This window comes from Penicillium lagena (genome assembly GCF_028827675.1).
Source record: "Penicillium lagena strain IBT 129212 chromosome Unknown utg000008l_segment0_segment0, whole genome shotgun sequence".
NCBI classification, from domain to species: Eukaryota; Fungi; Ascomycota; class Eurotiomycetes; order Eurotiales; family Aspergillaceae; genus Penicillium; species Penicillium lagena.
In genome coordinates this window covers 1,808,559-1,834,558 of record NW_026623229.1, presented here as the reverse complement: position 1 = coordinate 1,834,558, position 26,000 = coordinate 1,808,559, and the positions used below count along the sequence as shown (strand labels likewise).

General features: G+C 55.3%; 15 protein-coding genes across 15 annotated transcripts; 8 read left to right on the top strand and 7 right to left on the bottom strand.

The window, feature by feature from the left end:
* Positions 1-1,464: 1,464 nt before the first annotated feature.
* On the bottom strand, positions 1,465-3,406 carry N7510_011350 (phospholipid:diacylglycerol acyltransferase; the record flags this gene model as incomplete). The annotated part of the gene is made up of 2 exons (XM_056983275.1): positions 1,465-3,018; positions 3,080-3,406. 2 exons carry the CDS (start codon positions 3,404-3,406, stop codon positions 1,465-1,467), a joined length of 1,881 nt encoding a protein of 626 aa, XP_056828769.1.
* Positions 3,407-3,703: 297 nt separating this feature from the next.
* Positions 3,704-4,390, top strand: N7510_011349 (peptide alpha-N-acetyltransferase MAK3; the record flags this gene model as incomplete). The annotated part of the gene is made up of 2 exons (XM_056983274.1): positions 3,704-4,054; positions 4,133-4,390. The coding sequence occupies 2 exons, from the start codon at positions 3,704-3,706 to the stop codon at positions 4,388-4,390; spliced, it is 609 nt and encodes a 202-aa protein (XP_056828768.1).
* A 421-nt stretch (positions 4,391-4,811) lies between these two features.
* On the bottom strand, positions 4,812-5,854 carry N7510_011348 (class I SAM-dependent methyltransferase; the record flags this gene model as incomplete). Its single annotated transcript, XM_056983273.1, has 2 exons — positions 4,812-5,700; positions 5,757-5,854. The coding sequence occupies 2 exons, from the start codon at positions 5,852-5,854 to the stop codon at positions 4,812-4,814; spliced, it is 987 nt and encodes a 328-aa protein (XP_056828767.1).
* A 358-nt stretch (positions 5,855-6,212) lies between these two features.
* On the top strand, positions 6,213-7,646 carry N7510_011347 (NAD(P)/FAD-dependent oxidoreductase; the record flags this gene model as incomplete). Its single annotated transcript, XM_056983272.1, has 3 exons — positions 6,213-6,261; positions 6,324-7,290; positions 7,355-7,646. 3 exons carry the CDS (start codon positions 6,213-6,215, stop codon positions 7,644-7,646), a joined length of 1,308 nt encoding a protein of 435 aa, XP_056828766.1.
* A 564-nt stretch (positions 7,647-8,210) lies between these two features.
* On the bottom strand, positions 8,211-9,174 carry N7510_011346 (TBP family protein; the record flags this gene model as incomplete). Its single annotated transcript, XM_056983271.1, has 4 exons — positions 8,211-8,227; positions 8,280-8,694; positions 8,777-8,864; positions 8,924-9,174. The coding sequence occupies 4 exons, from the start codon at positions 9,172-9,174 to the stop codon at positions 8,211-8,213; spliced, it is 771 nt and encodes a 256-aa protein (XP_056828765.1).
* Positions 9,175-9,243: 69 nt separating this feature from the next.
* Positions 9,244-10,351, top strand: N7510_011345 (uncharacterized protein; the record flags this gene model as incomplete). Its single annotated transcript, XM_056983270.1, has 2 exons — positions 9,244-9,288; positions 9,785-10,351. The coding sequence occupies 2 exons, from the start codon at positions 9,244-9,246 to the stop codon at positions 10,349-10,351; spliced, it is 612 nt and encodes a 203-aa protein (XP_056828764.1).
* Positions 10,352-10,388: 37 nt separating this feature from the next.
* Positions 10,389-10,595, bottom strand: N7510_011344 (uncharacterized protein; the record flags this gene model as incomplete). Its single annotated transcript, XM_056983269.1, has 1 exon — positions 10,389-10,595. The coding sequence occupies one exon, from the start codon at positions 10,593-10,595 to the stop codon at positions 10,389-10,391; it is 207 nt and encodes a 68-aa protein (XP_056828763.1).
* A 29-nt stretch (positions 10,596-10,624) lies between these two features.
* N7510_011343 (electron-transferring-flavoprotein dehydrogenase) lies at positions 10,625-12,557 on the top strand (the record flags this gene model as incomplete). The annotated part of the gene is made up of 2 exons (XM_056983268.1): positions 10,625-12,402; positions 12,458-12,557. The coding sequence occupies 2 exons, from the start codon at positions 10,625-10,627 to the stop codon at positions 12,555-12,557; spliced, it is 1,878 nt and encodes a 625-aa protein (XP_056828762.1).
* Positions 12,558-13,113: 556 nt separating this feature from the next.
* N7510_011342 (uncharacterized protein) lies at positions 13,114-14,773 on the top strand (the record flags this gene model as incomplete). The annotated part of the gene is made up of 7 exons (XM_056983267.1): positions 13,114-13,165; positions 13,352-13,480; positions 13,545-13,550; positions 13,613-13,773; positions 14,062-14,135; positions 14,192-14,299; positions 14,353-14,773. 7 exons carry the CDS (start codon positions 13,114-13,116, stop codon positions 14,771-14,773), a joined length of 951 nt encoding a protein of 316 aa, XP_056828761.1.
* A 590-nt stretch (positions 14,774-15,363) lies between these two features.
* On the top strand, positions 15,364-16,446 carry N7510_011341 (dihydroneopterin aldolase; the record flags this gene model as incomplete). The annotated part of the gene is made up of 2 exons (XM_056983266.1): positions 15,364-16,182; positions 16,267-16,446. The coding sequence occupies 2 exons, from the start codon at positions 15,364-15,366 to the stop codon at positions 16,444-16,446; spliced, it is 999 nt and encodes a 332-aa protein (XP_056828760.1).
* Positions 16,447-17,599: 1,153 nt separating this feature from the next.
* Positions 17,600-19,285, top strand: N7510_011340 (AGC family serine/threonine-protein kinase; the record flags this gene model as incomplete). Its single annotated transcript, XM_056983265.1, has 1 exon — positions 17,600-19,285. The coding sequence occupies one exon, from the start codon at positions 17,600-17,602 to the stop codon at positions 19,283-19,285; it is 1,686 nt and encodes a 561-aa protein (XP_056828759.1).
* Positions 19,286-19,524: 239 nt separating this feature from the next.
* N7510_011339 (uncharacterized protein) lies at positions 19,525-20,868 on the bottom strand (the record flags this gene model as incomplete). Its single annotated transcript, XM_056983264.1, has 1 exon — positions 19,525-20,868. The coding sequence occupies one exon, from the start codon at positions 20,866-20,868 to the stop codon at positions 19,525-19,527; it is 1,344 nt and encodes a 447-aa protein (XP_056828758.1).
* A 402-nt stretch (positions 20,869-21,270) lies between these two features.
* N7510_011338 (uncharacterized protein) lies at positions 21,271-22,449 on the bottom strand (the record flags this gene model as incomplete). The annotated part of the gene is made up of 1 exon (XM_056983263.1): positions 21,271-22,449. The coding sequence occupies one exon, from the start codon at positions 22,447-22,449 to the stop codon at positions 21,271-21,273; it is 1,179 nt and encodes a 392-aa protein (XP_056828757.1).
* Positions 22,450-22,957: 508 nt separating this feature from the next.
* On the top strand, positions 22,958-24,540 carry N7510_011337 (uncharacterized protein; the record flags this gene model as incomplete). Its single annotated transcript, XM_056983262.1, has 4 exons — positions 22,958-23,231; positions 23,285-23,398; positions 23,456-23,768; positions 23,823-24,540. The coding sequence occupies 4 exons, from the start codon at positions 22,958-22,960 to the stop codon at positions 24,538-24,540; spliced, it is 1,419 nt and encodes a 472-aa protein (XP_056828756.1).
* Positions 24,541-24,623: 83 nt separating this feature from the next.
* On the bottom strand, positions 24,624-25,732 carry N7510_011336 (putative short-chain dehydrogenase/reductase family protein; the record flags this gene model as incomplete). Its single annotated transcript, XM_056983261.1, has 3 exons — positions 24,624-24,747; positions 24,792-25,094; positions 25,164-25,732. 3 exons carry the CDS (start codon positions 25,730-25,732, stop codon positions 24,624-24,626), a joined length of 996 nt encoding a protein of 331 aa, XP_056828755.1.
* Between the last annotated feature and the right edge of the window lie 268 nt (positions 25,733-26,000).

The following is a 26,000-nucleotide window of genomic DNA, read 5'->3' as shown; positions in this document are numbered from 1 at the left end:
GCATTGGGGTTTCCCGGATCCTGGAGGACTGGCTCGCTCGCTGATCTCTCTTCGTTTCTGGCTTTTGGGAATCAAAGCCCGACGACGACAGCTTTTCTGAATAATTAATGCGTGCACACGCCTCTTCTTTCCTCTTCGCACACTATATTCTCTTGACCCTCCTCCCCATATTTATCCTTCTCTCCGACGAGGGGCTGTGCACGTAGGGCGAACCTGGAACTGAAATTATCATTTCGTTGCGGTGAGCCCGGAATTGGCTGTATTGTTAGCATTTGTTTCTTCCACTCCTCTGTCGGGGCTACGACTTCTGATGATGAAGACCCATCATTATTGTACATTAATGTCTGGTTCTTCCGCCAATATCATATTATTACAAGACCTATTACTCACTTCCTCGGTGTAGTTCTTCGTTTCATTATTCAGTAAGATAGTAAGACTGTAAGACGAGATATGCGCTTCACCCCGCTCGAGCTGATCAGTCGATCAGCATTCCTAGCGCGCCCGCTGGCCGCAGCAGCTTCGTCGATCCTCCCTCGCTATGTATGCACGCTAGCTTAGGCAGCTATGAACCAGCCAGTCATGCATAATGCTGTAATGATGCACTGTCCGTCGCCAGCCGAGTCCGAGAGGCTGTGCATGTGTGTGTGCATGTGACAACTTGCCCCCCAGGTTATCATTATTCTGCTTATGCTGGTGTGCTGGCCTTGCTGACAGCTTTGCCCAGATCGGGTGTTTCCTGCTGCTTGTGTTCACTCTTTTGGTTTAGCTCGTACTGTATCTGCTTTATAAGTCTCGCTTATGATGACTAGTTAGTTAGTCTGTATGTATGTATTCATGCACATGAGCATGGATATCCTGTATACGTCTCTACCTAAGCTATCGTTTTTTTGGGTTTTTTTTTTTTTTTTTGAATCATGTGGTATTACAGTTTGCGGTGGAAGATACCTAGCCCCTTTTTTGTACTTGCAGAGACTCCGTTTTGTAGTTGAAAATAACATCCATGGATTATGACTGGCCGCAGGTCTGTCCGATCATGTGAGTTTAAATCATAGTTCTGTAACAGCCTAATTCTAGGGGTGAAGGTTGGATATACTGCACTGATAAATGCTTCGGGGTGGTTGGTTCCTTCAAACATCGAGCTCTTCCCGAATATCCGTCGAGCATCGGCAACTACTATAGTTATCTGGGATTGATTTTCTTTAGACAATTTTGGTAGATGATAGAAGAAGGCCAGTCGATAACAATCATGAGTCATAATCGCTCGAAAGTATGTATCCATTATCCGGTTACTTCTACATCACGCCCAGACCAAGAGAATATACAAGACCGAAACCAAAAACGGGCTCTAGCACGCTGATTGATGATGGAAACCGACAAGGGAACACTCATACAACGAGTGAATAAACAAACAAAAAAAACTCCAATCCAGTTCGTTAAGCAGAAAAAGACGAAAAAAAAAAGATTCTATTCTTCGTCAAAGATCTGTACACGCTCCGCGTACTCACGGATATTCGAGAAAAAGGTCTCCTCGATCTGGTCGCCTTTGCCGCCTGCAACGCGGAGGATGAGCTCGTTGAGGGACGCCCGGCCGAGGATATCGACATGATCCCCCGTATTGGGCCCGCCGCGTGGCGAGAAACGGTCTGGCTCGTGCGGCATCTCAAAGACCTTGACCTTAGACCCGGCGGGATTGTACCGCTTGATATGCCAGCCTTTGGCACACATATACCCCGTGCTCAGGAGGTTGACGGTGCCGTCGCCCTCGCCCATGTGGACGCCGCGGTCAACGCCGTCGTTGTTGGAGACGGTGGTGTCGATGCTGACGTTGAGGCTGACGAGCGGGTCGCGTTCTTCTTGGTAGAAGTAGCTGCGTTCGGTGGGCTTGCCCACGCCGTAGAAACAGTAGATCTTCATGTCGGGCGCGTGCGGCAGACGCGCCTCGAGTGGGTTGAGCCATTTGCGCGGGTCTTTCTCGTTGGCCTCGACTTCGCGGGCTGTGTGTGCTACGCCGTGCGAGTAGCTCGTCAGCACTTGGTTGCGGTACCAGTCCTCGCTCTGGTCGAGCATGTACTGCAGGCTCTCGGAGGTGGTGAGGTTGCGCTGCGTCCATGAGGAGTTGGTTTCACGGAAGTTCAGCAGGTTGCCGTACGACATTGTCTGGCCCGGTTGGTCGTCTGGTGCCCAGGTGGCATTGCCCCAGACGGCATCGCCGCCCTTGGGCAGCATGCTAGAGATGCCCGGCATCGCGCGAAAGATCTCCGCGCGCTCCCCCTTGGACAAGAACTTCTCCAGCCCGTATACGGCGAACGCGTTTAGCTGTGCGGTGTCGCGCATCTCCCCGGATAGTACGGCTGTCAGTCCCTTCACGGCGCCGAGCATGCAGCCGCTGATGTTGACCCACGAATCAATGTGCTTATTGACCCAATTTTTGCCGCCGTTTCCATGCTCTTTGCTTTCCACCCACTTGAAGAAATAGAGCACCACCTGGGAGCCCATACTATGCGAGGCCAGCGTGATCTTCTGGCCCTGCACCTGTACCGCCGTCTCAATATAGGACTTGAGCCGGCTGAAATACTGGTCCCGGACCTCCAGATTCCCATACGATAGGCGCCAGTCGTACGCAGCCGTAAACGCATTCGTCGGGTCATAGCCAATAGTCGCCAAGTTCTCCAATATTTTATTCCAAATCCAATATCCCGTGATGAAGAAGTCGGTGGCGTCGAACCCTTGCGCCGCGCGCAGCTTGATGCCCGGCGGGTCCAACCCAGTCTCGCGGTCGAGCATAACATGGTTCTTCCACTCTGCCTTGTCCATCACCAACGCACGCATCATGCTCCAGCTGCCCCATAGTCGCCGGCGGAAGTACTGGCGCGAATTAGATCCCGTGCCCCAGCTTTCTAGCCCCGTGGAGATAACGCCGGGGATCATGACGACGGGATGTTTGGCATGGACGCCTTGGGATTGGAGCTGGAGGCCGACGGCAAAGGAGTCGTAGCTAACGGCGTCGCGTTCATGTTGCTGTGCGAGTTGTTGGCGTTAGCATAGCACCTGTGTATACCTAACTACCCATCAAACGTACTGAGAATTCTTTTGCATCACGCACAATCCCCTGTGGTATCGCATCGATCAAGGACTCAATGTTCAAATCCATCAACGACTCCAGACTGATGACCTCCTGCTGGTTGGCGAAGAACAATGCGATAAAGATGCCGAACAAGCCGCCCAGCGCGAAGATCAGGCCATTGCGACGTTTGCTCCGGGGCTTGCTCTGGGGCTTGATGACCAGCTGCTTGACCTTGGCGCCGCCAAATTCTTCGCGTAGGAGATCCTCATTGGTCTTGGCGCGCCAAATCGACGGTCTGGATGACGAGTCGTTGGGGGCATCCTTAGTGCGACGGCGCAGCATCGCAACGGAAGCGGCCGGCGGACGAGGGGAGAGGAGGAGGGGGGGGGAGAGGAAGGTATCAGGCGAAAAAGGAGTCGAGGAGAGAACAATGATATAATTGAGAAAAAGGAGAAGAAAGAAAACAAGGCAGTCATGCAAGGCCGTTGAACGGGATCGGCATCACATGAACATGAACCGATACACCCCTCCAACCTCCGACTTTCCTCCATCTTTTTCCCACTACTCTCCTTGTCTCTCTCTCCCCCCCCCTTCCCCACCCCCTAATTCATTCCTCGATTCCTCCCACATGAGCCGGCAATGAACAAAGATGCCTCCGACGCCCTCCGCTACGTGCGGTACGACAGCGCGCGCGAGAACGAGTACGTCGCCGCCATGCGCCAGCTGATCTCCAAGGACCTGTCCGAGCCATACAGCATCTACGTTTACCGCTACTTCCTTTACCAATGGGGCGACCTATGCTTCCTGGCCATGGACAAGGACGACACCATGGTCGGCGTCGTCGTGTCCAAGCTCGAGACACACCGTGGCGGTCCGATGAGAGGGTACATCGCCATGCTGGCCGTGCGCGAGGAGTACCGCGGCCGGGGAATCGCCACGGAGCTGGTGCGAATGGCTATCGATGCCATGATTGCGCGCAATGCGGATGAGGTGGGTATCCTCGCGTCCTTTTCCTCGACTGGGAATGAATGCTCGGTGTTTGAATGCGTGTGCTGATATCTGTTTCAGATCGTCCTCGAAACCGAAATCACAAACACCGCCGCCATGAAACTGTACGAGCGCCTCGGGTTCCTCCGCAGCAAGCGCCTGCACCGATACTATCTGAACGGCAACTCCGCCTACCGGCTGGTGCTCTATCTCAAGGAAGGAGTGGGCTCGATTCGCACTCAATATGATCTCTACGGCACGCCTCATGGAGGGTCTGCCAACCCGTCGTCTGGAACTGCAACCCCGCTGTTCCAGGAGAATGGAGGCGCTTTGATTTGATACCCTTTGTTGGCGATACTTCGTCGGAAAAGAACATGCTCCCGCACACGAAATGTTATGACAAGCTTATGAAATGACTAGATAGATATGATAATAACTGCTTGGAATTGGGGTTCTGAGGTTATGATAGAACAGAATGATCTTGGCATACTTTCCTAGAATCTGTCAACTATCTTTCGTCCAAACAGAGGCTAACGGCTGGTGCTTTCAAATTGGAAGAAGGATGAGATTAGTAGGACCAACCTCGCTAGTATCGTTTGAGGTTACTTTATACGTTTGGCGGTTTTTCTTTTGCAAGCGACATATCACTCAAGATGATCATTCTAATATCAAGTATTCATACACATACACACCCAAATATATACAGTTAAAGATATACCCTCTTGTCGAAATCTTTCACAACCCATCTGAACGAGACTCCCTAAGACTTTGGCCTTAGTACATATCGATACGTCGTCCCGAGATGATACCGCTTTTCTTCAACGACCTCTAACCCACTCTGACGAATGATCTCTCCAATATCACGATTCCACCAACAACCATGGCGATCCGCATGCGCCGCTGCAAGATTATCCAAGATGCGATTCACCCAGTCATAGTGCGAGCGACCATGCTCCAGCAGCAGGATCTGACCACGGCGCGGCTCAGTGATAGATCCCAAATGGCGCAGCGTGGCCACGGGATCAGGCATCGAGCACAAGCCCATCGTCTGGACGATGGTATCATAGTAAGGCGTCATAGAGGTAGACGAAGTAGACGGCGGTGGCACGGCGCCAGCATCCTGAGCGCGGAAGGTCGCGAAGCGGAAATCCGGATACAGGGATTCGAATTTCCTGCGGGTGATTTCCACCATCTGCGGGCTGAGATCGACAAATGTAACACTCCGGCACCCACTGACCTGGGCATGGCCCTTGCCATCGACGCGGCGTCGCTCGCCCAGCTCGTAGAACTCGAGGTTCCGGCCCGTGCCGCAGCTTACTTCGAGGGTGTTGCCGCGCGCTAGTTGAAGGAGCGCTTTGCGTTTTGCGCCTATGCGCATGACTTTTTCGGACGTTTCGACGTCGGCGTCGAAGCTTGATGCCGTGTCGTTGTATCTGTTTGAGACATCCTCCGGGATGTCGAGGGACTGTGACTTGGCCACTTCTTTTTTATAGGACGTGTATATCAAGCCACAGTACAGGCCTATGCCTAGGATTCCGGCGGCGAATGCAGTCAGGACTCGAGGGGAGATGCCATGGCGCTGGCCATTTGGTTGTTGTTGCTCGGCCTTCAGGTGCGGGTTAGTCCGCCTTTGTACTGGGGGGCTATAGCTAGCAGAAGGTTAGGATTATGGAATGTGATTCGATGTGAGGCAATTGGTACATACCTCTGCGGTGGACGGGCTTTGGTCTTCGCTCCGCGCCAGGGAGTAGCGGACCACCGGGGCGCGCTCACGGCAACTCTGGCGACTCGAATCGTGTTCATGTCGTCTGCGATGGGCAGGTCGGCTGCCCGCGCTCGATGGGAGCTGCAATGCTGTAGATGGGTGGTGCCGTTGCGCGAAGTTTGAAGGACCGCGTCGTGTCGGGGGGAATAATTTTTCGTGACGTGATCAATTGATCTTTCGACACGATCCAGAAAAGCGCCGAGATTCCAAAAACACCCAGACTCTGACACTTCCCTCGCAGGCTCAACCCGAGCTCCAAAGCTCGCGCGTCGTCCGAGGAGAAGTCGGAAGGGCGCTCTCCCCCCCCGAGCCAAGTCCGTTATCGGCTTATCCAACGTCCAGTACCCGAGGGCCTCTCTTTTCTTTCTTGTACCGTTTGCACCGTCACCTCTCGCAATGGCGCTTCCACCAAAGATCCTGATTGTGGGTGGAGGAGTGTTTGGATGTGAGTGGTGCAAGAGTGTGAAAAATCTCTGATCTACTACATATAAACTAATATATATTCAGTATCAACCGCTCTGTCCCTAACCCAACGACACCCAGAATCGCAAATCACACTGGTGGAAGCGTCACCCACGATCCCTAACCCGTACGGCTCCTCCGTCGACACCTCGCGTATCGTGCGAGCAGACTACGCCAGCGCAGCCTACTCCAGACTAGCCGCGGCCGCCATCGAGCGCTGGCGCAACACAGCCTGGGGCCAGGAGGGCCGGTACACGCAGAATGGACTTCTGCTCGTGTATCCAGACGACAGCACTAGCGCCAGTGCGCGCGAGTATGCACGGAAGAGCTACAACAATGTCAAGCGGATTGAGGGGAAGAATGTCGAGTTCCTGCCCTCCAAAGCGGACGTGCTCAGAGTCGTCCCTGCGTATGGCAACGAGCTAGATGTTGCCGGTGGGTATGTGAATTGGGGGTCTGGGTGGTCTGACGCTGCGGCTGGCGTGCGGTTTGCGCGGAAGCAGCTCGAGGGAACGAAAGTGGTGTTCAAAACGGGCGATGTGCAACGCGTGCTATACGACTCTACCTCCAATGCGACGACCGGGGTAGCTTTGTCCGACGGCTCGATCATCTCCGCCGACTTGGTGATTCTCGCAACAGGCGCCTGGACACCCAAGCTAGTCGACTTGCGCGGCCGGGCCGTGGCGACCGGCCAGGCGATTGCGTACATGCGCATCTCGGACCAGGAGCAGCGCGCGCTCGAGAATCTGCCTACGATCCTCAACTTCGCAACGGGGATCTTCATCATCCCGCCCCGAGACAATCTGCTCAAGATCGCGCGCCACGCCTATGGATACCGGAATCCGACGACGGTGTCGCTGGGCAATGAGACTGTGCAAGTCAGTCTGCCGGAGAAGGATGTGCCCGTCCCGGCTGAAGGACAGGAAGCGTTCCGGGATGCGCTGAAGCAGCTTCTGCCGCGGTTTGCGGATCGGCCGTTTAGCGATACGCGGATCTGTTGGTATACCGATACGTAAGTTGTGTCCGTCTACATCTTAAGTGGCGATGCTCAGGCTGACAACCGGCATTAATTACAGACCGAAGGGCGACTTCATCATCTCGTATCATCCTGCGCACAAGGGTCTCTTCCTCGCGACTGGCGGCAGCGGGCACGGATATAAGTTCCTTCCTGTGCTGGGAGATAAGATTGTTGATGCGCTGGAGGGTAGGCTGGAGCCTGAATTGCAGGCATTGTGGGATTGGAATGCGACGACGCCGGGAGCGCACGACATCTTCGATGGAGATGGGAGCCGGTCTGGTGAGAGGAACTCGAATCTCAAGGAAGAATTGGCCAAGACGAAGAAAGCTGGTAGGGGGAGTGCTCTGTAGATATATCGTGGTTGGTGTATATAGTTAAGGCCCCAGCCGAGGGCAGATGCTAGGCTGTATATGTATACATGCGGTAGACAATATGAACAAGACCTACTTGGTTTACAAGTTTACTGAGATAAGACAAAGATATATTTTGCAATATTCCATTTCCTGCCTTAACGGATAAACCGTATAAGAGCGAGGCATAATAATCAAGTTAAAAAGAGCCGCCACCGGCAACAGAGCATGGACGGAATCTAAAGATGTCAAAAAAGATTTTTTTGGGTCCACGAGGTTTCCTCCGTGGATGAAAAACAAGGCAGCAAAAGAGCACTCAAGAATTAGGAGGCAGCCATTCGACCAGCGCAGGAAACCACCCCACTGCCGTTGTGCAGCAATCTAATTTGTAGAAGGGGGAAAGGAAGAGAGAAAACAAACCGGGGATCATCCGAATCGCTAGAACGCCAAACAATGCTTGCATGAAAGGATCATGAGGGGGAAAGAGTGGAGGACCAATGTGTCGACCAGAAGACAAGTGTTAATACATGGATGGTGGAAGAAGAGCAAACCCTGGCATTTTCTTCAAACCTTGCGGAAGTCTGGAAGAGTTAGTGTCCAGGCCACTTTCTCGAGTCAGTTTGCGAAACATACCGGAAAGCACAGGGTAGATCAGCTCAAAGGCTTGATAGATCTCCTCGCGCACTTTGGCGCCAGTGAGGACAATCTTGCCACTGACGAAGATCAAGAGCACAATCTTAGGCTTCATCATGCGGTAGATCAGACCAGGGAACAGCTCCGGCTCGTACGAGCTGAAGTTGTGATGGCGACTCGCCAGACCCTCCAACCGGATGGGGAACTTGATGTCGCAGGAGCCAACGATGTTCTGGATCTTGAAATCCGTGAACTTGGCATTGAAGCCAAGCTTCTGGATGATGCGCGCGTACTTGCGCGATGCCAGCTTCGAGTCATCCTCGGACTTGGCGCCGGTGACGACCATCTTGCCCGAGGCGAAGATCAACGCGGTGGTCTTGGGTTCACGGATACGCATGATGACGGCCGCGAAACGCTATTTACATAGACAGACAGTAAGCCACACGAATCCCTGATGATGCAATGCAGCTCTCGAAGGAGGTGGTGTGGGTCTATACCTTTGGATTGTACTCGGCGTTGCGAGCGTGCAGCGCGATCGTCTTCAGATCCAAACGACAGTCAAGATTGACGGTGGCAACGATGTTTCTTGAAGGATTCAGCATTCTGCTGGGAGTCACAACATCAGAGAGTTGTGGTATACTCACTGCAAGGTCGGCACGATGCCACTCCCCGGGTTCGTGGCCCCGGGCGTCGCAGCGGGAGTTGTGGGTGTCACCCCATTGCCGTTGACGGCATTCCCTCCGAGCTGCTGCTGGCCGTGATGCTGAAGCACTCCCTCTTTCTCAGAGGACGGCGGCGTCAAATCTCCCGCCCCGCCGGGGAAGGAGAGCGACGAAGGCGACGTGAAGGCACGAGCCTGGACTGCGTTGGATGGGTGGGTTGTGAGCGAATCCATGTTGCGGAAAAGCCGACGACCGATGTATGGATGATGAGAGATCCAGAGACCGACAACTGTGGAGTAGGGATGGTTAGTGATTGCGATCCCCACCAGGATGAGGTGAGAAGCCCAGTGAGCCCGAGGGTGACAGGGGAGGGACACCGGCTCGGTCACGGGATCTGTGCTGACTCACCACTGGGAGATGGACAAATCAATGCCTCCCCTACAGTTCAGCCGGGGGTTGTCGAGGTGAGACGATAATGAGATCAGAATCGCATAAACGACGAGCGGGAGAAAAGCACACTGAAGTGTTTTCTGAGCAACTTTTTTTTGGGGGGCTGGGGAAGAGAGTTGGGAGAGGTGCTCGGGAAATGGGATTTTGGTCTATCTGTGCGAGTCTGAAGGAGAGTGGCGAAGCCAAGGCACGCTTCGATTTTTTAGAGCCTCTGGGGAGGGAAGAAGAAGCCGATCTTCTTTTGATATTAGGCAGAGGTGCGGGGGGGAGAGAGAGCGTGAGGGGGAAGAAAGGTTGTTCCGGGGATTGCCAAGACCGCGACAGGAATCTCAGGCGGACGAGGGTGTGGGAGGTTGCGCCCTTTTATAGTGCTGACTCACTGCCCGCAGTCAGGGGAGGCTGGCCCAGGGTGGCGCCAAATCTTGTCCTGCTAGCGGCTCCGGGTGGGTGGTCGGTGGCCAATCAGCGCGGGCCCCGTCGCTGATTGGGCTGAGACGCCCCACCCCAATCCCCCTATTGGAGCACGCACTGCCCGTTCCCTGGTTGCAGCCAGTCCGCATCGCGCAGACTCGTCGTTCCTTCGCCCGATCCCCGACCAATCATCGTCATCGACTACTCGCGCTTCCCGGCCCGGAGGCGAACGAAAATTTGTGGTCGGAGGACCAGGCGATAGGAAGGAATGGGGACCACCGAAAGAGGGCGCGGAGGGAGATGGTTGTTGTGACAGACCCAAATATGCATGCGATGCACCGTTGGAATTCCCATCAGGCCAGCGTGGCCGAACTGACCGGTCGGCTGGTGGCGTCAGAGGTGCGGTTCACCGCCCGCCCAAACGGGATGGGTATCGGGAAGCCAGGTCGATCTGTCAGGCGGTATGCTGAATACCATACCCGGCATGGGACCAGCATTCTTACCGTAAATACCGTTTTCCCATATCGGCGTGAACCACCACGGACATAGGATGGCGATGGCCGAACGACGGACCGAGGGGTGTCATTCAAGACAGATCTCCAGGACGGGAGATGGCAGGAACCACCGAGGGAAGCAGAATGGATGCCGATGACAACGCTCTCGGACCGGGTGAACGGACGAGCAAGAGCTGATTCGCATCGCCGACCCGCTCATTGGCTGATCCGTCAACCGAGGATAGGCGGTTCTCGGCGATTTGCTCGTCAACGTCAACTGCTTGCTTCCCACAGAACATAGTCCTTCCCCTAACCACTGCACCCCACGATGGCGTCGAAACGCGCTGTCCTCCCTCTGCTGAGGCGCCAACTGCGACCCTCCTCCGCATCTTCCCCCCGATTCTCCCTCTCCACCGCCATCAATCCCTTCCCTCTCAAAAGGCACATGACCCGACCCGCCAACGTCATTCAAACCCGCGCCTTTTCACAGTCAGTAACCCGATGCTTCACCGACGAAAATGGGGACTTCGACCCGCGCTCGTTGGAGCGGGAATCTGACGAGGTGGACGTCTGCATTGTCGGAGGTGGCCCCGCTGGTCTGGCGGCCGCCATTCGACTCAAGCAGCTGGCCAACGAGGCTGGCGACGAGGAGTTCCGCGTGATCTTGCTGGAGAAGGCCGGCGAGCTGGGCGCGCACATCGTGTCGGGCAATGTGCTACAACCGACCGCGCTCAACGAGCTTCTGCCGGACTGGCTGGCGGAAGACAATCCGTCGCGCTTTGAGGGTGCCACTCCGGCCAAGAACGACCGCATGCGCTTCCTGACACAAAACGGTTCCTACCCGCTCCCTGCGCCGCCGCAGATGAACAACCACGGCAACTACATCGTCAGCTTGAACGAGCTGACCAAGTGGCTGGGCGAGCGCGCCGAGGAAGTCGGCGTCGAGGTGTACCCCGGTTTCGCAGCCAGTGAGGTTGTCTACCACTCCGACGGCTCGGTGAAGGGCGTTGCGACCAATGATCTGGGTCTGGGCCGAGACGGAAGGCCCAAGGATACCTTTGAGCGAGGCATGGAGTTCCACGCGCGCGTCACCCTCCTCGGCGAGGGGTGCCATGGCAGTCTCACCAAACAAGTGATGAAGAAGTTCGACCTGCGACGGGATAGTCAGCCCCAGACGTACGGACTGGGCATCAAGGAAATCTGGGAGATCCAACCCGAGAAGTTTAAGTCCGGTGAGATCACCCACTCGATGGGATACCCTCTCCCCAAGGATACCTACGGCGGTGCGTGGATGTACCATTTCGGCGACAACATGGTCAGCATTGGCCTGGTGGTAGGCTTGGACTACCCGAACCCGTGGTTGTCACCATACCAGGAATTCCAGAAACTCAAGCACCACCCTCTCTTCAAGGAGGTGCTGGAAGGTGGCAAATGCATCTCGTACGGTGCCCGCGCGTTGAATGAGGGCGGGTTCCAGTCGATTCCCAAAGTTGCATTCCCCGGCGGTGCTTTGATTGGCGATACGGCGGGGTTCCTGAATGTGCCCAAGATCAAGGGCACACACACCGCGATGAAGTCGGGCATGCTGGCGGCCGAAGCTACTTTTTCGGCTCTGCGGTCCCATAGTGAGGGCACTGTGTTTTTGTTCGACTACGAAAAGGCGCTGCGTGAGTCGAGCATCTGGAAGGAATTGTACGAGGTGCGCAATATGCGGCCCTCGTTCAACGGCCCCCTCGGTTTCTTTGGGGGGCTCCTCTACTCTGGCCTGGAAGCCTACATCTTCCGCGGCAAGGTCCCATGGACGTTAAACCACCACGGCACAGACGCAGAGGCAACCCGACCTGCATCCGAGTTTGCCAAGATCGAATACCCCAAGCCGGACGGGGAGATCAGCTTCGACATCCTGACCAGCGTGAGCCGCACGGGGACCAACCACGAAGAGGACCAGCCGGTGCATCTGCAAGTGGAAGACTGGGACAAGCACAAGGACCTCGCGTGGCCGGCGTACCAGGGCATTGAGAACCGCTTCTGTCCCGCTGGGGTGTACGAGTATGTCGAGGATGCCAGCAAGCCGCACGGAGTGCGGTTCCAGATTAACGCCCAGAAGTGAGTTGTTTCTTCGGCAATTCTTGACCTGTCATGCTAATTTTTTTCTTTCTAGCTGTATCCACTGCAAGACCTGCGATATCAAGGTGCCGACACAGGATATTAACTGGCAGACTCCCCAGGGAGGCGAGGGGCCCAAGTATATTATGACCTAGGGTCTGTACATGTATCTATAAGTGAGATCGGATTGTAGAACAAAATGATCCCCATGGGGCTCGGGACGAACCGTGGAATGGCAGTGGACCCGAAGTATACGCGCGGAGATTCATCGCCACCAGTAGATAGGGAGAGCCATCGCAGCTCATCAGGTGATCGATTCCTCGTCTTCCTCACCGTCCTTGGAAAGTGTTCCTCCATCGGATTCACCATGATTGACGACCCTTGTCCTCTGACTGACACGGACCACGTGGATCTCCAAAGTGAGGCGACCAGTCACCTTCCACTCGCGCCGACCGCCAGAAACCTATCTTCTTGCTTCCCCTCCTCTTTTCTCTTTCTGCTTCTTTCTTTCTTCCGCTCCCTGCCTCCACTGCTAATCCCAATCGGACACACTCCCCCCCTCCCGTTCTGGTGTGCTGCAGGACTCCGTCTCAGCCATCCTTCTCCCCCGATCGGCCCGCGCTCCACCGTACGGCGCCAGGCAGGATCTGTTGTGGCCATTTTTTGCTTTACTTCCCACCCTCTCCCCAGGACTTGCTTTGAGGACCAGCCATGACGGAGGTATCGTCGACCCGCCTGTATCTCGGGAACCTTCCCCGCAACGGTATGCTGGCATCCACATCCACCCCCGTGTATCGTTTCCCTCCAGAGAGCCAGGAGCTGCTTGTGACAAACTCGGCAAATGCACCGCAAAGCCCCCGAAGGATTGCCTCCGTCTGGACGTCTGGACGGCCCACCATCCTTGGATTGTATTACAAGCTAACGTGACTGGTGTTTAACTTGACTACAGTGACCAAGCCGGACATCGAAGAGCACTTCAGCAGCCATGGCAGCGGCAAAATCACCGAGATCAAGCTGATGAACGGCTTCGGCTTCATCGAATATGAAGATGCAATGGATGCCCGGGATGTAGTTCCTGGTAGGTTTCTGTTCTGCTCTCGCTGGTGTAGTTATTCTCTGTCTGCTCACTTTCTCTCCTCTAGCGTTCCGTATGTCCCAAGCAAAGCAAACCCCCGATACAGACGCTCGGCCAACTAAACCATACATACAGATGGCAGTGACTTCAAAGGCGAGCGGCTTACGGTTCAGTTTGCTCGTGGCCCTCGACGCAAGGAGGTCTTTCCCAGCCCTATGGATCGCCCCAGTGCTCCTCGACCCCGTCGCACAACGTTCCGGATGCAAATTTCCGGTCTCCCGGAGACAAGTTGGCAGGTTAGCAGCCCACACTCATTCTGTCCTGGATCCCTTGGCCATCTCTCTCTCCTTGAAGCACCCTGTCCTTGAGCCTGGAAGCCGAAGCCACGCATGTCAAAGATGATGCCCCGGATGCTCATCGCAACTCCCTCAGCTTTCCTTGCTCAAGGTCTTTCTGTACTTTGCGGGCCTGGTGGGCTTTGACATCCCCAAACATCCACCAACCATCTTTTGGAGACGGCCCCCCTCTTGTTGCCGGACTTGCTCTTGCCTCTGCCTGGACATGGACTCACTGCCGTCATGTAGGATCTTAAAGATTTCGCTCGCCAGTCTGGATTGGATGTGGTCTACTCCGAGACCGGCCGTGAACAAGGTAAAGGGTAGGTGGTCTCTCCTTCCAGCTCCAAGCAACCGCCCTCCCTCACACCAGTGGCAGGTTTGTTGAATTCGAGACGGCCAACGACCTGAAGACCGCCGTGGAGAAACTCGACCAGCAAGACTTCAAAGGCTCGCGCGTGACTTGCGTTGCGGATGTAAGGCCAATGTCCTCCAAAATTCTGATGCCCAGCATCTTATCTCACCTTATTCTCGTTCCAGATCCAGCCTTATGAAGAACGTGGTGGCTACCGCGACCCATACCGCTCTCGCTCTCCTCGCCGTGCCTATGCCCCCATGGATGAATACGACCGAAGGATCCCCCCTCGTGGCTACAGTCCCCGTGCCCACTACCGTGAACGTTCCCCAATGGCCATGCGCCGAGAGTACTATGACCGGGATGGCTATGGCCGCCGCACTCCCCCCCCGCCCCCGGATGGAGGACTACCCGCCGCCGCCACCACCACCGCGCCGTCCGTACGACGACCCGTATGATGCGCGCCGCCCGCCTCCTCCGCCTCACTATGAAGACCCCTACCTGGCTGCACGACCCTATCCCCCCGTCCGCGCTCTCCCCCGCGAAGCGAATACGTGGCTTACGACCGCCGCGGCTACTGGTAAACAGACGATGACGCTATGCTAACGGCTGGACTCTTTTTCCCGTCCTGTGTTTTTTTTCATGTCCCCCAAAATACCCGATGCGCCTTGTGTTTTTGAGTGCTCTTTTCCCTTTCCTTGTCGTCCATCTGCCAAGGATTAAATCCGTACATTTATTTTACGGATGGTGCGAGCTTTGCAACCTTTGCTTGTGTTGTTTCTAACGGGATCCTCTCTTTCTCTTCTCTCAGCCCGGATCGGATCGTAGGGGCTGTATGTATGGATGTTATGAGTTAATTATGTATCCGACAGTATGTGCATCGACAGTTGTCAACTTCCACTTTAAGGATGCATTCCGTGGGATGTTCTCCAGTCGGAATGTAGAAACGTTCAAGTAGCCGTCATGATTCAGCTCCACCCGGCCGGCCCCGCCAAACCCAGCTCTTTTTTCCCGACGTCAAGCTCTGGAATACGTACTGTTCACCTACACAGTTCTGACCACAATTCCTCTCGGAGAGGACTCTTAGCAATTGCACACTTCGTCTACATCAGCGGCATCGCTTGCCTCCGATTGGATTCATTCCATTCAATTCCTCCACCACCACAAAGCTCCCTCCTACCGTCTCAAATACAATCATGTCCGTCCACATCCCCCCCCGCCCACCAGTCCTAGACAGCGTTCGCCTCCACGGAATCTCCCTCCCTCTCCCCTCAGCCCCAGATCCCTGGCACCGTGACGGCAAGCCACAGCCCTGCACCGCAACCCTAAAGCTTTCCTACTCCTCCGCCGTCGCCGCCGCCTCTTCAGACGACGTCTCCCTATCCCTAGACTACGGGAAGCTGTTCCGACGACTGGACACCGATGTGCGCAGCATAGGCAGCGGCCACGGCGTTGCCTCGACTGACCTGGTCAGTGTTGAGGGCACGCAGCGTCCCGAGATGCGTTCCACCGCCGTCGGGCAGGATCCCCGGGTTACGGCGGGGATTGTAGCGAATTGTGGACTTGGGTTGTTGGATGAGACTGCGGCTGCGGTGAGACGAATGGCGCATGTTCATACTAGTCCCCGGGGGAGTTTCTCGGGTCCTGCGCAAGTACCACCACCCACGGCTGCTCCGCGGTCATACCCCATTTCTGGAGACTACGGCCAATGCGAGGTGTCGCTGCATCTCCCGAAAGCCCTCCTCCGCGCCGAGGAGGGACTCAAGTACCGCAGCCTGACGGTGTGGGGGTACAAGCAAGGTCTCGCGAGTGAAGAAGGTCGCTGCCCCGTCGTGCTGGAGGAGGAGTTCCGCATTGAAGGCATCCGGTGCCATTGTATCCTGGGAGTCAACTCGCACGAGCGCGTCGAGAAGCAGACTGTCATTGTAGCGCTGGAGTTCTCGGGCCCCGGACAGCTGGCTTGGGGGTCCGCGGTCGTTGACTCGTATCAGGCGATGACGAGGGCTGTTGCTGAGGTTTGTTTGGTTTCTTTTTCTTTTCGTTGTGTTGGCGACCTGGGTTGGTTCTGGATAATGGCTGACTGACTTGTTCATCTGTAGAACGTCGAGGAGACCTCGTTTCAGACCGTCGAGGCGCTGGCGACGTTCGTGGCGCGCATTGCGACGGTGGAGTTTGGTAATGAGAGAGTTACGGTGAGGGTAGAGAAGCCTAGTGCGTTGGCGTTTGTTCAGCGGTCTGGCGTGGAGATTACGAGGACGATGGATTTTTTCCGATCTTGAGCTTGTTTTCTCCTCTTCAAAATATTTAATGAGTGTCTTGACCAAATCTCAAAAAAAAAGCCTCGATCAGTCCACTGCTATGATGTCATGATAACTTGTATACTGCAGCAAACCGTTGTCCAGTACTTATTCTCTAGCGACCCTGATCTTAGTAGTTTGGTGGCCTGGTTAGCTCCAGAGATACTAATACTATAAAGCTGAAGTTCCTTTCGAACATGACATTGTCAGTGCTGATGCTGCTAAACAGGAAAAGCCTGAGCTGAGCCTGCCCCATCGCTTCCTCCCTCTCTCTTCACTTTGTCCGCTTAATGCTGTGTTCTCTATATTCTACATCTAATAATGCCTCTCTATAACTAGCCGCTAGTTAAGGCGTGTGTATTTAAAAATCATTCCACTGCTACAGTCGTATAGATCATCGGCACGTGAATGCCGTAAACGGTTTAGCGCCGTCGCCCCAGATCTTCTTCAGCTGTTCGGTTCCTGCGTCGTTTTTCCTCCTCCGTTGCTCCCATTATTCATTCGCCGTGCTCTACTCAAAACCTACCTATCTCGAACGATTACCTCCTTCCCTCGCTTCTTCATGTGCCTGTCTGTGCTGCCCACATCGCTCGCCTTTTCCTTTGCTGGCTCTCTGGCCTCCAACGTTACCACCACTGCGACCACTCTCTCTCCCCGTACTGCATCCGAGATCCCGAACGTGTCTACCATCGCTCCTCTCTTCTCTCCTCCGCCAGTGCTCGGCTCCACGGTCGGCGAGGTGAATTGTGTAGGGGTTCCACGTCCGTCCTGAAGAAGGGCGGACGGTAAAACTACCTGGGGGATTCGCGCGAGTTTGTTGGGAAGAAACCGTGCTGCGAATTTCTCATTTTGAAGTAAGTCCTGGGAATTTTGGGGGGTTGGGCTACTATTGGTGGGGGAGATGAGCCCAAAGGCTCGGGTGCCCCTCTGTCAGCTCCAGTCTACAGAATTATGCTAACAGATTGGTTTCTGTGTGAATAGCTACTGTCAGAGAATTATCTTGTCTTCGAACAAGATTTGTGGGATTAAATAGCTCATCATTACCCAGCGGTGCTTGGCGGCTGTGTTTGGCCTAAGCCACTTCCGGCACCCATACTCCAAAAAACCTCGATCTGCGTGCGATATCCCGAGTATCATGCCTTCTTCGGATACTCACGAGGATCTGTCCGTCGCGGACGTGTTCAGCCCGCAAGCCGATAGCATCCAGCCCTCCATCGATATTCCAGCCAATCACCATGTCCCTGATGTGCACGGGATGAGCGATCGCGGTGTCTCGCCTCGAAAGATGACCAACGATCTGCTGGCCAAGCCGCAGCGCCGCAAGAAAAAGAAGAAGCAGGCCGACCTAGCTCGCTCGACCGTGCGGGGGTTTACTCCCCTTGCTTCTGGGGACGAGGATTCGGATTTTTCAGCCACCAGCTCCCGCGCCGATTCGCGGCCCACCACCGCTCTTGGCCAGGCGCCTGCGGGCCATGGGGTGAGCGCATTGAAGCTTCAACTCGATTCTTTGAGTCTTTCTGGCAACCACCGTCCCAACGGAGTCGGCTCTAAAACTCCCAGCAACGCGAGTGTCTACTCTGCCGACAGTGACCAGACCGAGGTTCTGACCAGCTACGAAGTTCCTCTGGACCATGACTTTGTCAGTGTCGATGCTGTCGACCAGGAAAAGTCCGAACCTACCGGTGCTGTCGATATGCGCAGCCAGCTGTGTCGGAAGATGACGGCCCATGACTTTGAGCCGCTCCTGTGTCTGGGCAAAGGCTCGTTCGGAACAGTTCTGCTGGTTCGCCATGTCGTCACGGGGAAACTGTACGCCCAGAAGCAGTTCCGCAAGGCATCAATCACCGTGCATAAGAAACTCGTGGAGCAGACCAAGACGGAGCGCACGATTCTGGAGAGTGTCAACCGCCACCCTTTCGTGGTCAAACTGTTCTATGCCTTCCAGGACCACGAGAAACTCTATCTGATCCTGGAATACGCGCAGGGTGGGGAGCTTTTTACCCATCTTGCCATGGAGCGCATGTTCGATGAAGATGCGGCGGCCTTCTACATGGCGGAGATGGTTCTCGCCCTCGAACACCTGCACCAGAACGTCGGCGTGCTGTACCGCGACCTCAAGCCCGAAAACTGCCTCTTGGATCGCCAGGGCCACCTGCTTCTCACGGACTTTGGCCTCAGCAAGATCGCCCTCAGCGACGACGACCGCTGCAACTCTTCTCTTGGAACAATCGAGTACATGGCTCCCGAGGTGATCCAGGCAAAGCCCTATGGCAAAGCCTGCGACTGGTGGTCTCTCGGCGCACTGGGCTATGACCTCTTAACCGGCTCGCCCCCTTTCCGTGCGAACAACCACACAAAGCTGCAAGAGAAAATCGTCAAGCAGAAACTCGTCCTGCCCTACTTCCTCGGGCCGGACGCCAAGGATCTCCTGACCCGTCTCATGCGCAAGGACCCCACCAAACGCTTGGGCTACCACATGCCCAAGGACCTGGTGACAATCAAGAAACACCGCTTCTTCCGCAAGATTGACTGGGCCGCCCTCGAGCGCCGCGAGCTCGACCCGCCAATCCAACCCGTCGTCACGGACCCTGCTCTCGCGGAGAACTTTTCTGCGGATTTCATCAACCTCCCGCTCAGCCCGACTGTTACCTCGGCCGGGTTCGACGAACTGTATGCCTCTGCGAACGGCCGTGTTTCTTCATCTTGCGGTGGACCGGATCATCCCCCTTCGGGCGAGGGCGATCCCTTTGGCGGATTCAGTTTCGTCGCCTCGAGCAGTCTGCTGGATCATGGAGTCGGCGTGATGACTGGGGGTTATTGACTTGTGCTGTGTCTGTTTCGTTTTTCTTTCTCGTTTGCATCTCGAAGCTCGATATATCAGGCCTGGCGCCAACAGCATACGCATGTTGGCTTTTCTTGCGGCTTTTTTGGGCGTTTGTGTCCGTACATGGTTTTTGAACATAGCGTATTCTTTCTCATTCATTGTCAACATTACACATTTCGAGATAGGTTGTCTCTTCTAGATCCATCCAGTAGTACGAGTCATCCCTACTCTAACACCTAAATCTCACCCTCTTCGCTACCCCCTCCACCCTCATCATCGACGTCCCCTTTTTGCGGATCTGATCTAACCGAGTCTGCAGGCTGTGCCGCTGCAGGCCGAGAGGGAGTCCTTTCATCAGACGCAATCTCGCCTTCTTCGGTGGTTGTGTCATCTTTCTCGGGCGCGGATGTTGCTTTTGAAGGATTTTTCGAATGTGACGTTGCGGATGCCAGTGCTTTCAATGGAATACGCGGTAGAGGAGGTTTAGCGGTGCTGGTTTTGGATTCTTGCCCCGTACCGGGAGAGACTGTTCGCTGGCGTTTCGGCGAGGGCTCCCCGCCATTCCGGGGAGGTTGTTCGGGGATCCGAGATGGTAAAGACCCCGAGAAAGACTCCGGCTCGCGCGACCGCTTGCGGCCATTCACAGCCTCTGCACTCGTAGCAGAAGGAGGAGGGTCTTGCGAAAGACGGGTCGGATCCTGGGGGATTGGGGGGTCGGAGATGGCAAACTCCGGATACCCCTTACTCAGGTTTTGGTGGACGCGCTCGTAGATCTGGATGATCAGCTTGCAGGCGCGGATGAGGTCGTCGACGCGGACATCGATGCGGACCCACCAGGGGCGGCCCTCGTCGTCGTCCGGGAAGGCGACGTTGCAGTGTCGCGCGGCCGCGTAAAGCGCCGCTGCGGCGATGACACGCGGCGAGAACTGGAGACACAGCACTGTGTAAGTTGAGTCGTTGAGGAAGGCGTACGCCGCGTGGCGGAGGGGCCGGTTGTCCTGGACGTTGAAGAAAAGCGAGTAGTCCCACAGGATGCGGTAGGGGGACTCGAGCTGCAGATCGAAGCAGAGGATTTCCAGCATGGTGCTCTCGTTCTGCAGGAGGAGGTCGCGCCATTTCCAGTAGTCCTTGGACTGCTCGTCAACGATCATGTCGGCCTTCTTAAGTGCGACGCGGCAGCAGGCGATCACGAAGTCCTTCATGCGCCGCATCGTCTCGTCCACTTTGAACGCGACGAATAGCGCCACCCCTGCAATCACCTTGGGATGCATCAGGTTCGAGGATATCTCCGGGTAATGGCCCTGGAGCGAGTAGCGCATGAGGAAGCGGTGCATGAACACCGTGGCGGTCATGGAGGTCTGCGGCGGCATCTTGAGCATCATGCTCACCTGCCAGATAAACTCCACCGCGCGGTGCCGGATGTGGTCCTCCTCCCCGCGGCTGATGTTATCGATGCGCGAGGGCGTGCGTTCCAACTCTTCGTCTGTGAATAGCCATTTTTGCTGCGCGGCTGCTACCACCGGGTTGGGCAGGCCGGGGATGCGTCGTTTGTGCGGTGCGGGGGATGCGGATGACTCCATTGGTGTGGCAGGGAGGAATTGCTTCGAGGAGGGCAAGAGTATCGGTCAAACGCAGTGGAAGAAGGCAATAATTATTGCGCGCCGGCGCGCTCAAGGGGTCGATGCGGGACCTTCTGCTCGCGGCGTTGATTAAGCATAGCGTGCGCGGGTGTTCATTGCATCTCAACCCCAGGCATTTTCGGAAATTAGACAGGAAGAAGAAGGAGAAGAAGAGCGATGACAAACAGCACAGAACAAAGGTTGGAGGTACTACGTGATAGGTGTCGGACCGGAACAATTTATTTCCGTATAATCTACAGTACAATGGGAGGACGAGCATATTCGGGAAAGAAGCAGATGAGGGATGAAATAGATGCAAGTAGATTATTCCGTGGACGCCGCGCTATTATTTAAGACATGGTATCATTCCTCCTCGCTGACCTCACTTTCGTCATCGCTGGCAACATACTGCCGAGACGCTGACTGGCCATACTGCTGGCTGCGGGCTTCTTCTTCCCTGGCACTTTCTTCAAAGGCCGCCTCCATCTCCGCCGCCAGGGCGTCGTCATCCACTGTTCCATCCCCTCCTCCAGAATCCGAAGGTTTCACAGTATCTCTGGCTGGAGAGGGGAGCTGTAGATCCTCCATGGACTCGTCTCCGTCATGGGAATCGGCATTGGGGGTATTGTTGGACGAGAAGTAGGCGGGATTGACCTTGAATGCTGGTCGTGACGGTGGCGGCGATCCCATGTCAATAATTAAATCTCCGTCGATGATGATGTTCGAATTAGGCGATTGGTCGGCCTGCTGGGATGTCCCTGCGTCAGAGGGCGGCGAGCGGGACTCTTCCAGTTCCGGTTCAGCACGGCGAGTTTTTTCAGCAGCTGGTCTTGCGTCTGGCTTCTCTGCGCGTTTCTTCTGTTGTCGGAGAGGGTTGGCCTGGGTCTTGGGTCGGGTCATAGGCTTCGGGGCCGGTTTGGTAGCCGCCGGCACCTGGGGTGTATCGGCCCTGCTTGCAGATAGTTCGGGAGTGGTGAGGTAAGAAGCAGGCTTGTCATCCTGGGCACGGTCCTTGGGGAGGAAGTGCCGATAGTCGTACGGGTTGCTATCGTCGGCCGGGCCCTCGTCCTCGCTGGTGCTACCCGTGAGCCGGTCGTCTCCCGATGCATGATCCTCCTCTTGGAATATGCGCAGTTGTTCGTACTGTTCGAGGACCTGTTTTTCTGTCTTGCCCGGTGCCGACCGCAGGTTAAAGTTCAGTTTGGTGGAGACGGGCTCCAAGACAAACACCTTGCGGTCCGGGTCGAACACCAGCACCAAGTTCCGGTCTGTCGAGGGGTCCTCACTGCCTTTGTAGGAGTATGACAACGTGTTATCGGCATTTGGTGCTTTGTCTTTCACGACCAGGTCGTAGAGGTCGCGGGAGCGTGAGGCGCGGGTGATGATGGATCGCTGCTGGGGCGTGGCCGACTTGGTCTTGTAGTTGTAGTTGATGTTGACCAGACGGCTTTGAGCGCCGGCGCTCTCGGCCAGGCGCTCTCCCAGCACAATGGGGTACTCGGCCTGTTTCGTGGGATCGATCATGGTGGTTGGCGCGGCCATTTCACCGCCTGGCCCAGGGTGAGCAATGCCGAGCCAGTGTCGGGAAGGAAGGTGAGGGAGGGAGGCAATGCGGGATGGGGCTGAGAAGGTGGGTGGGGCCTTGGGGGGGCCAGGCGAGCCAGGCGAGCAATGCCCAGGGCGTGATCGATTGAGCGACCGTCTCGACTGGGAAGGGAACACGGAGAGAGGGATGACAGTGGACGTAGCAGTAACTTGGGTAACCCAAGGAAACCAGGTGAACAAAGGCGGAGAGCGGAGAGTCAATCACCCGCGGGCGCTGATCCCGATTGGTCTGGGCCTGGCTGGACGACCACTGAGTAGTTCTGGAATGGTGACCGTATTCGTATGATCAAGTACTGCACGGAAAAGGTGTATAGGATGATGGACTAATCAACTATTGCACCGGAACGTGGTTTGCTGGAACTCTGGGATTAGTTAGCTCCGGCTTAACTCCAGCGCATCCTCAAGGCCGTTCGGACCACTTCTTCTGAACTCATCCACTACGAACATGCCCTTCGAGTTCATCGACAACAATACCACCATCAGCCGGGCTGAGCGCAAACGCATCCGCAGCCATGCAGCCAAAGGCCGCAACGTGGGGAAGACCATCGTCCGCCCATCCCGAAAGAAGCTCTTACTTACCCGGACAGTTCAACCCGAGAATAGAGAGAATCAACCTCGAGAGCCCAGAAGAGACATTGAACGGCAGATTGGCGACGGGCTGTCTGTTCTCGGGCTGCCAGCACCACCGACTCCGGCATCTAAACGCCTCGTCCAGAAAGGTTAGTAAACATAGAAGCCAGTTAACCAGTGAATATACTAACACCAAACTCAGCCCTAACATTCTTCGCCGGTCCCCGACACGCACCCGAGCTAGAGAAGGCCCTAGATCCCTATGCTCGCAATCCCGCCGCTATCTGGACGCAATTCATTTTCATGGATGAGGCCTGTATGTCTTGACCCCTACCCTAAATATCGAGCACGACCAACGCTCAAGCACAAACAGACTTCCATTGTGCCATGGCAATGGCCATAACAGCCTTAAACAGCCTAGTAATGCAACCCGAGGACCCAGCCGACGCAATGCGTCACATAGCGCGCTCGCTGCGCATTGTGAATCAACGACTCGTATCTCCCCACGATGCCCTCTCAGACACGACCCTGGCCGTGGTTATGATGCTATCTCACTACGAGCGGCATCAGGGCCATCTGCGTCAAGGACAAGTACATTTTGATGGGCTGCTACGTATGGTGGAGCTGAGGGGTGGCATTGCGTATCTGGCGAAGACCAAACCTAATATTGCTCTGAAACTGTACATGTAAGGACCAGGCTTTGTGTGTTTCCGCGGCAATTTCCTAACTTTTGGCCATAGGGCCGATCTGGACTATGCTCTCCAGCTAGGTATATCGACGCGTTACAGCGTTGATGACATTTCACATGGCATGACCACGCTCTTGGGCAGCCAAGATGACCGAGAGCAACAACGGGCCCGATCACCTCCATCTGTACTTCCACCACCCCTCTCCCATAGCTTGGGAGCAAACCTCCAAGACCTCCTGACAAACATGACATCTTTCGCCCGCATAGTCAACGACACTGTCTCGGGGCTCCGACCACCATTTAGCAGCTATGCCTTGCTTTGCACACTCCTCATCCTGGGATATCGTCTCGTGGGTATCAGTCCACTAGCCGGTCCCCGACCCCACGATCATCTCATAGATATTATCCATCTCGGCTTGGCGGCATTCATGGTGACGTTTCTACGAAGACTTGATCGGAAGATTGCGGACATGCCGCTTTTATCGAGTGTCGCTCGAGCGGCAGTGGATAATAGCTATTATGATGAGAAAAGGGCACAGGAATATCAGGAGGTCCTATTGTGGGTCCTTTTCCTTGGTGCAACGTCGGTTTTTAGGGGCGTGGATCATTCTTCGTGGTTGGTTCTGAGAGCGAGGCAGACGATGAACGTTTTGGATCTGAGCTCTTGGGGGGATGTACAGAAGGTATTGGTTCAATTTCCTTGGGTTCACACGCTTCACGATAAAGCGGGCTGGGAGCTGTGGAGCACATGTACATTAGAAACAGTATGACCTTGGTATACGATCGATGCATTCACGGACTATTGACTAGTCTCCTCAAGCAGCTACACCCTACGCCCAAATCTAGAAGAGGTTTACTCCAAGATCCTAGCCACACATCCAGGCTCAACAGCCTCCAGCTCATGAGCAACAGCCTCCCAAGCCCACTTCTGCATCTTCCTCCCTTCCTCGTCGTCCACCCAGTCAGGCACCTTGAGGCTTGAAGGACAAACAGCAATATCAGCACAAACAAATCAGGTAACCCAAAAAAGAGTGAGGTGAGGACATACTCGTTAATCTCACAGGCATCGAGATAGCATCCATGACTCGCTTCACCGGCGATGGCACCGTGCAGCAGCGTACGGCTTCCTTGCTCAGCAGTGCGCCCATACTGGGCGTGCATCTGCGAGAGCCTGTCGCGGAATTCCGGTGTTGCATTCCGGGCCAGTTCTGTCTTGCACAAGCCTGGATTAATCAGGTTGATGACGACGCCGGTCTTGGAGACGGGGATCAAAGGTGCGAGATGTCGGACTGCAAGGATTTCAAACAGTTTGGATGTGCCGTATCTGAGGAAGTAGTTAATCAATCAGCATAAATTCCCACTGGAGGTCATTAAACGGAAAAAAAGAACTTACAAGAACTCCGATTGAATCTCAAGCTTGTCCAGTTTGGCAATCGGATCATCCGCAACCTTCAACCACTGCTCCTTAGCCTCGAACCCAACGCCGCTGGTGACGATGGCAATGTGCGGCTGAATTTCGAGTCGCGCCGCGTCCACCTTCAGCTTCGGGAGCAGCAGCACGGCGAGGAGGAAGGTGCCTGTCACATTCACAGTCACGGGGAGTGGATGTCCCTCAGCCCGCATATCTGAAGTCGACGCCACGGCAGCGTTCTCGATCACTGCGTCAATACGTGACAGTGAAGAGACGGCCCGGCTTGAAAAGGCCTTGACAGAGGCGTAGGAAGACAGGTCCAGCTCCCACACCTCGGCGATGCCAGCTTTGCCGGTCTCGGCTTCGATGGTCGCCAGAGCGGACTGACCAGCGGTCACATTGCGACAGGCCATGATGACCCTGGCTGAGCCGAGAGAGACAAGGTGCTTAGCGGCTTCGTAGCCTAGGCCGACGTTGGCGCCCACCACAATGTAGACTCGTCCCGAGCATAGCTCAGAAGTAAGCACAAGAGGAATATCACGGATCTGCATGTTGGAGGTTATTGTATTGAAAATGAAGAGAGATCTGAATCTCCGGCGAGGAAAGCTGCAGATATTTATATTTGGAAGCAGGGAATCCTTGAACAGGACTTAGGCATTAAATCCGCATGGCTCCGTCCGAGTTGGTTCGCAACGAAGGCTGTGATGGAGTAGACAATAGTTATCCACTGAGAGACTGGTTTCCTAATCCGGAACAACCAACCAGAGAGTGATGTCCTAATGCGGAATAGCGCCATATAGGTGCTGCTGTTGAGCCTTT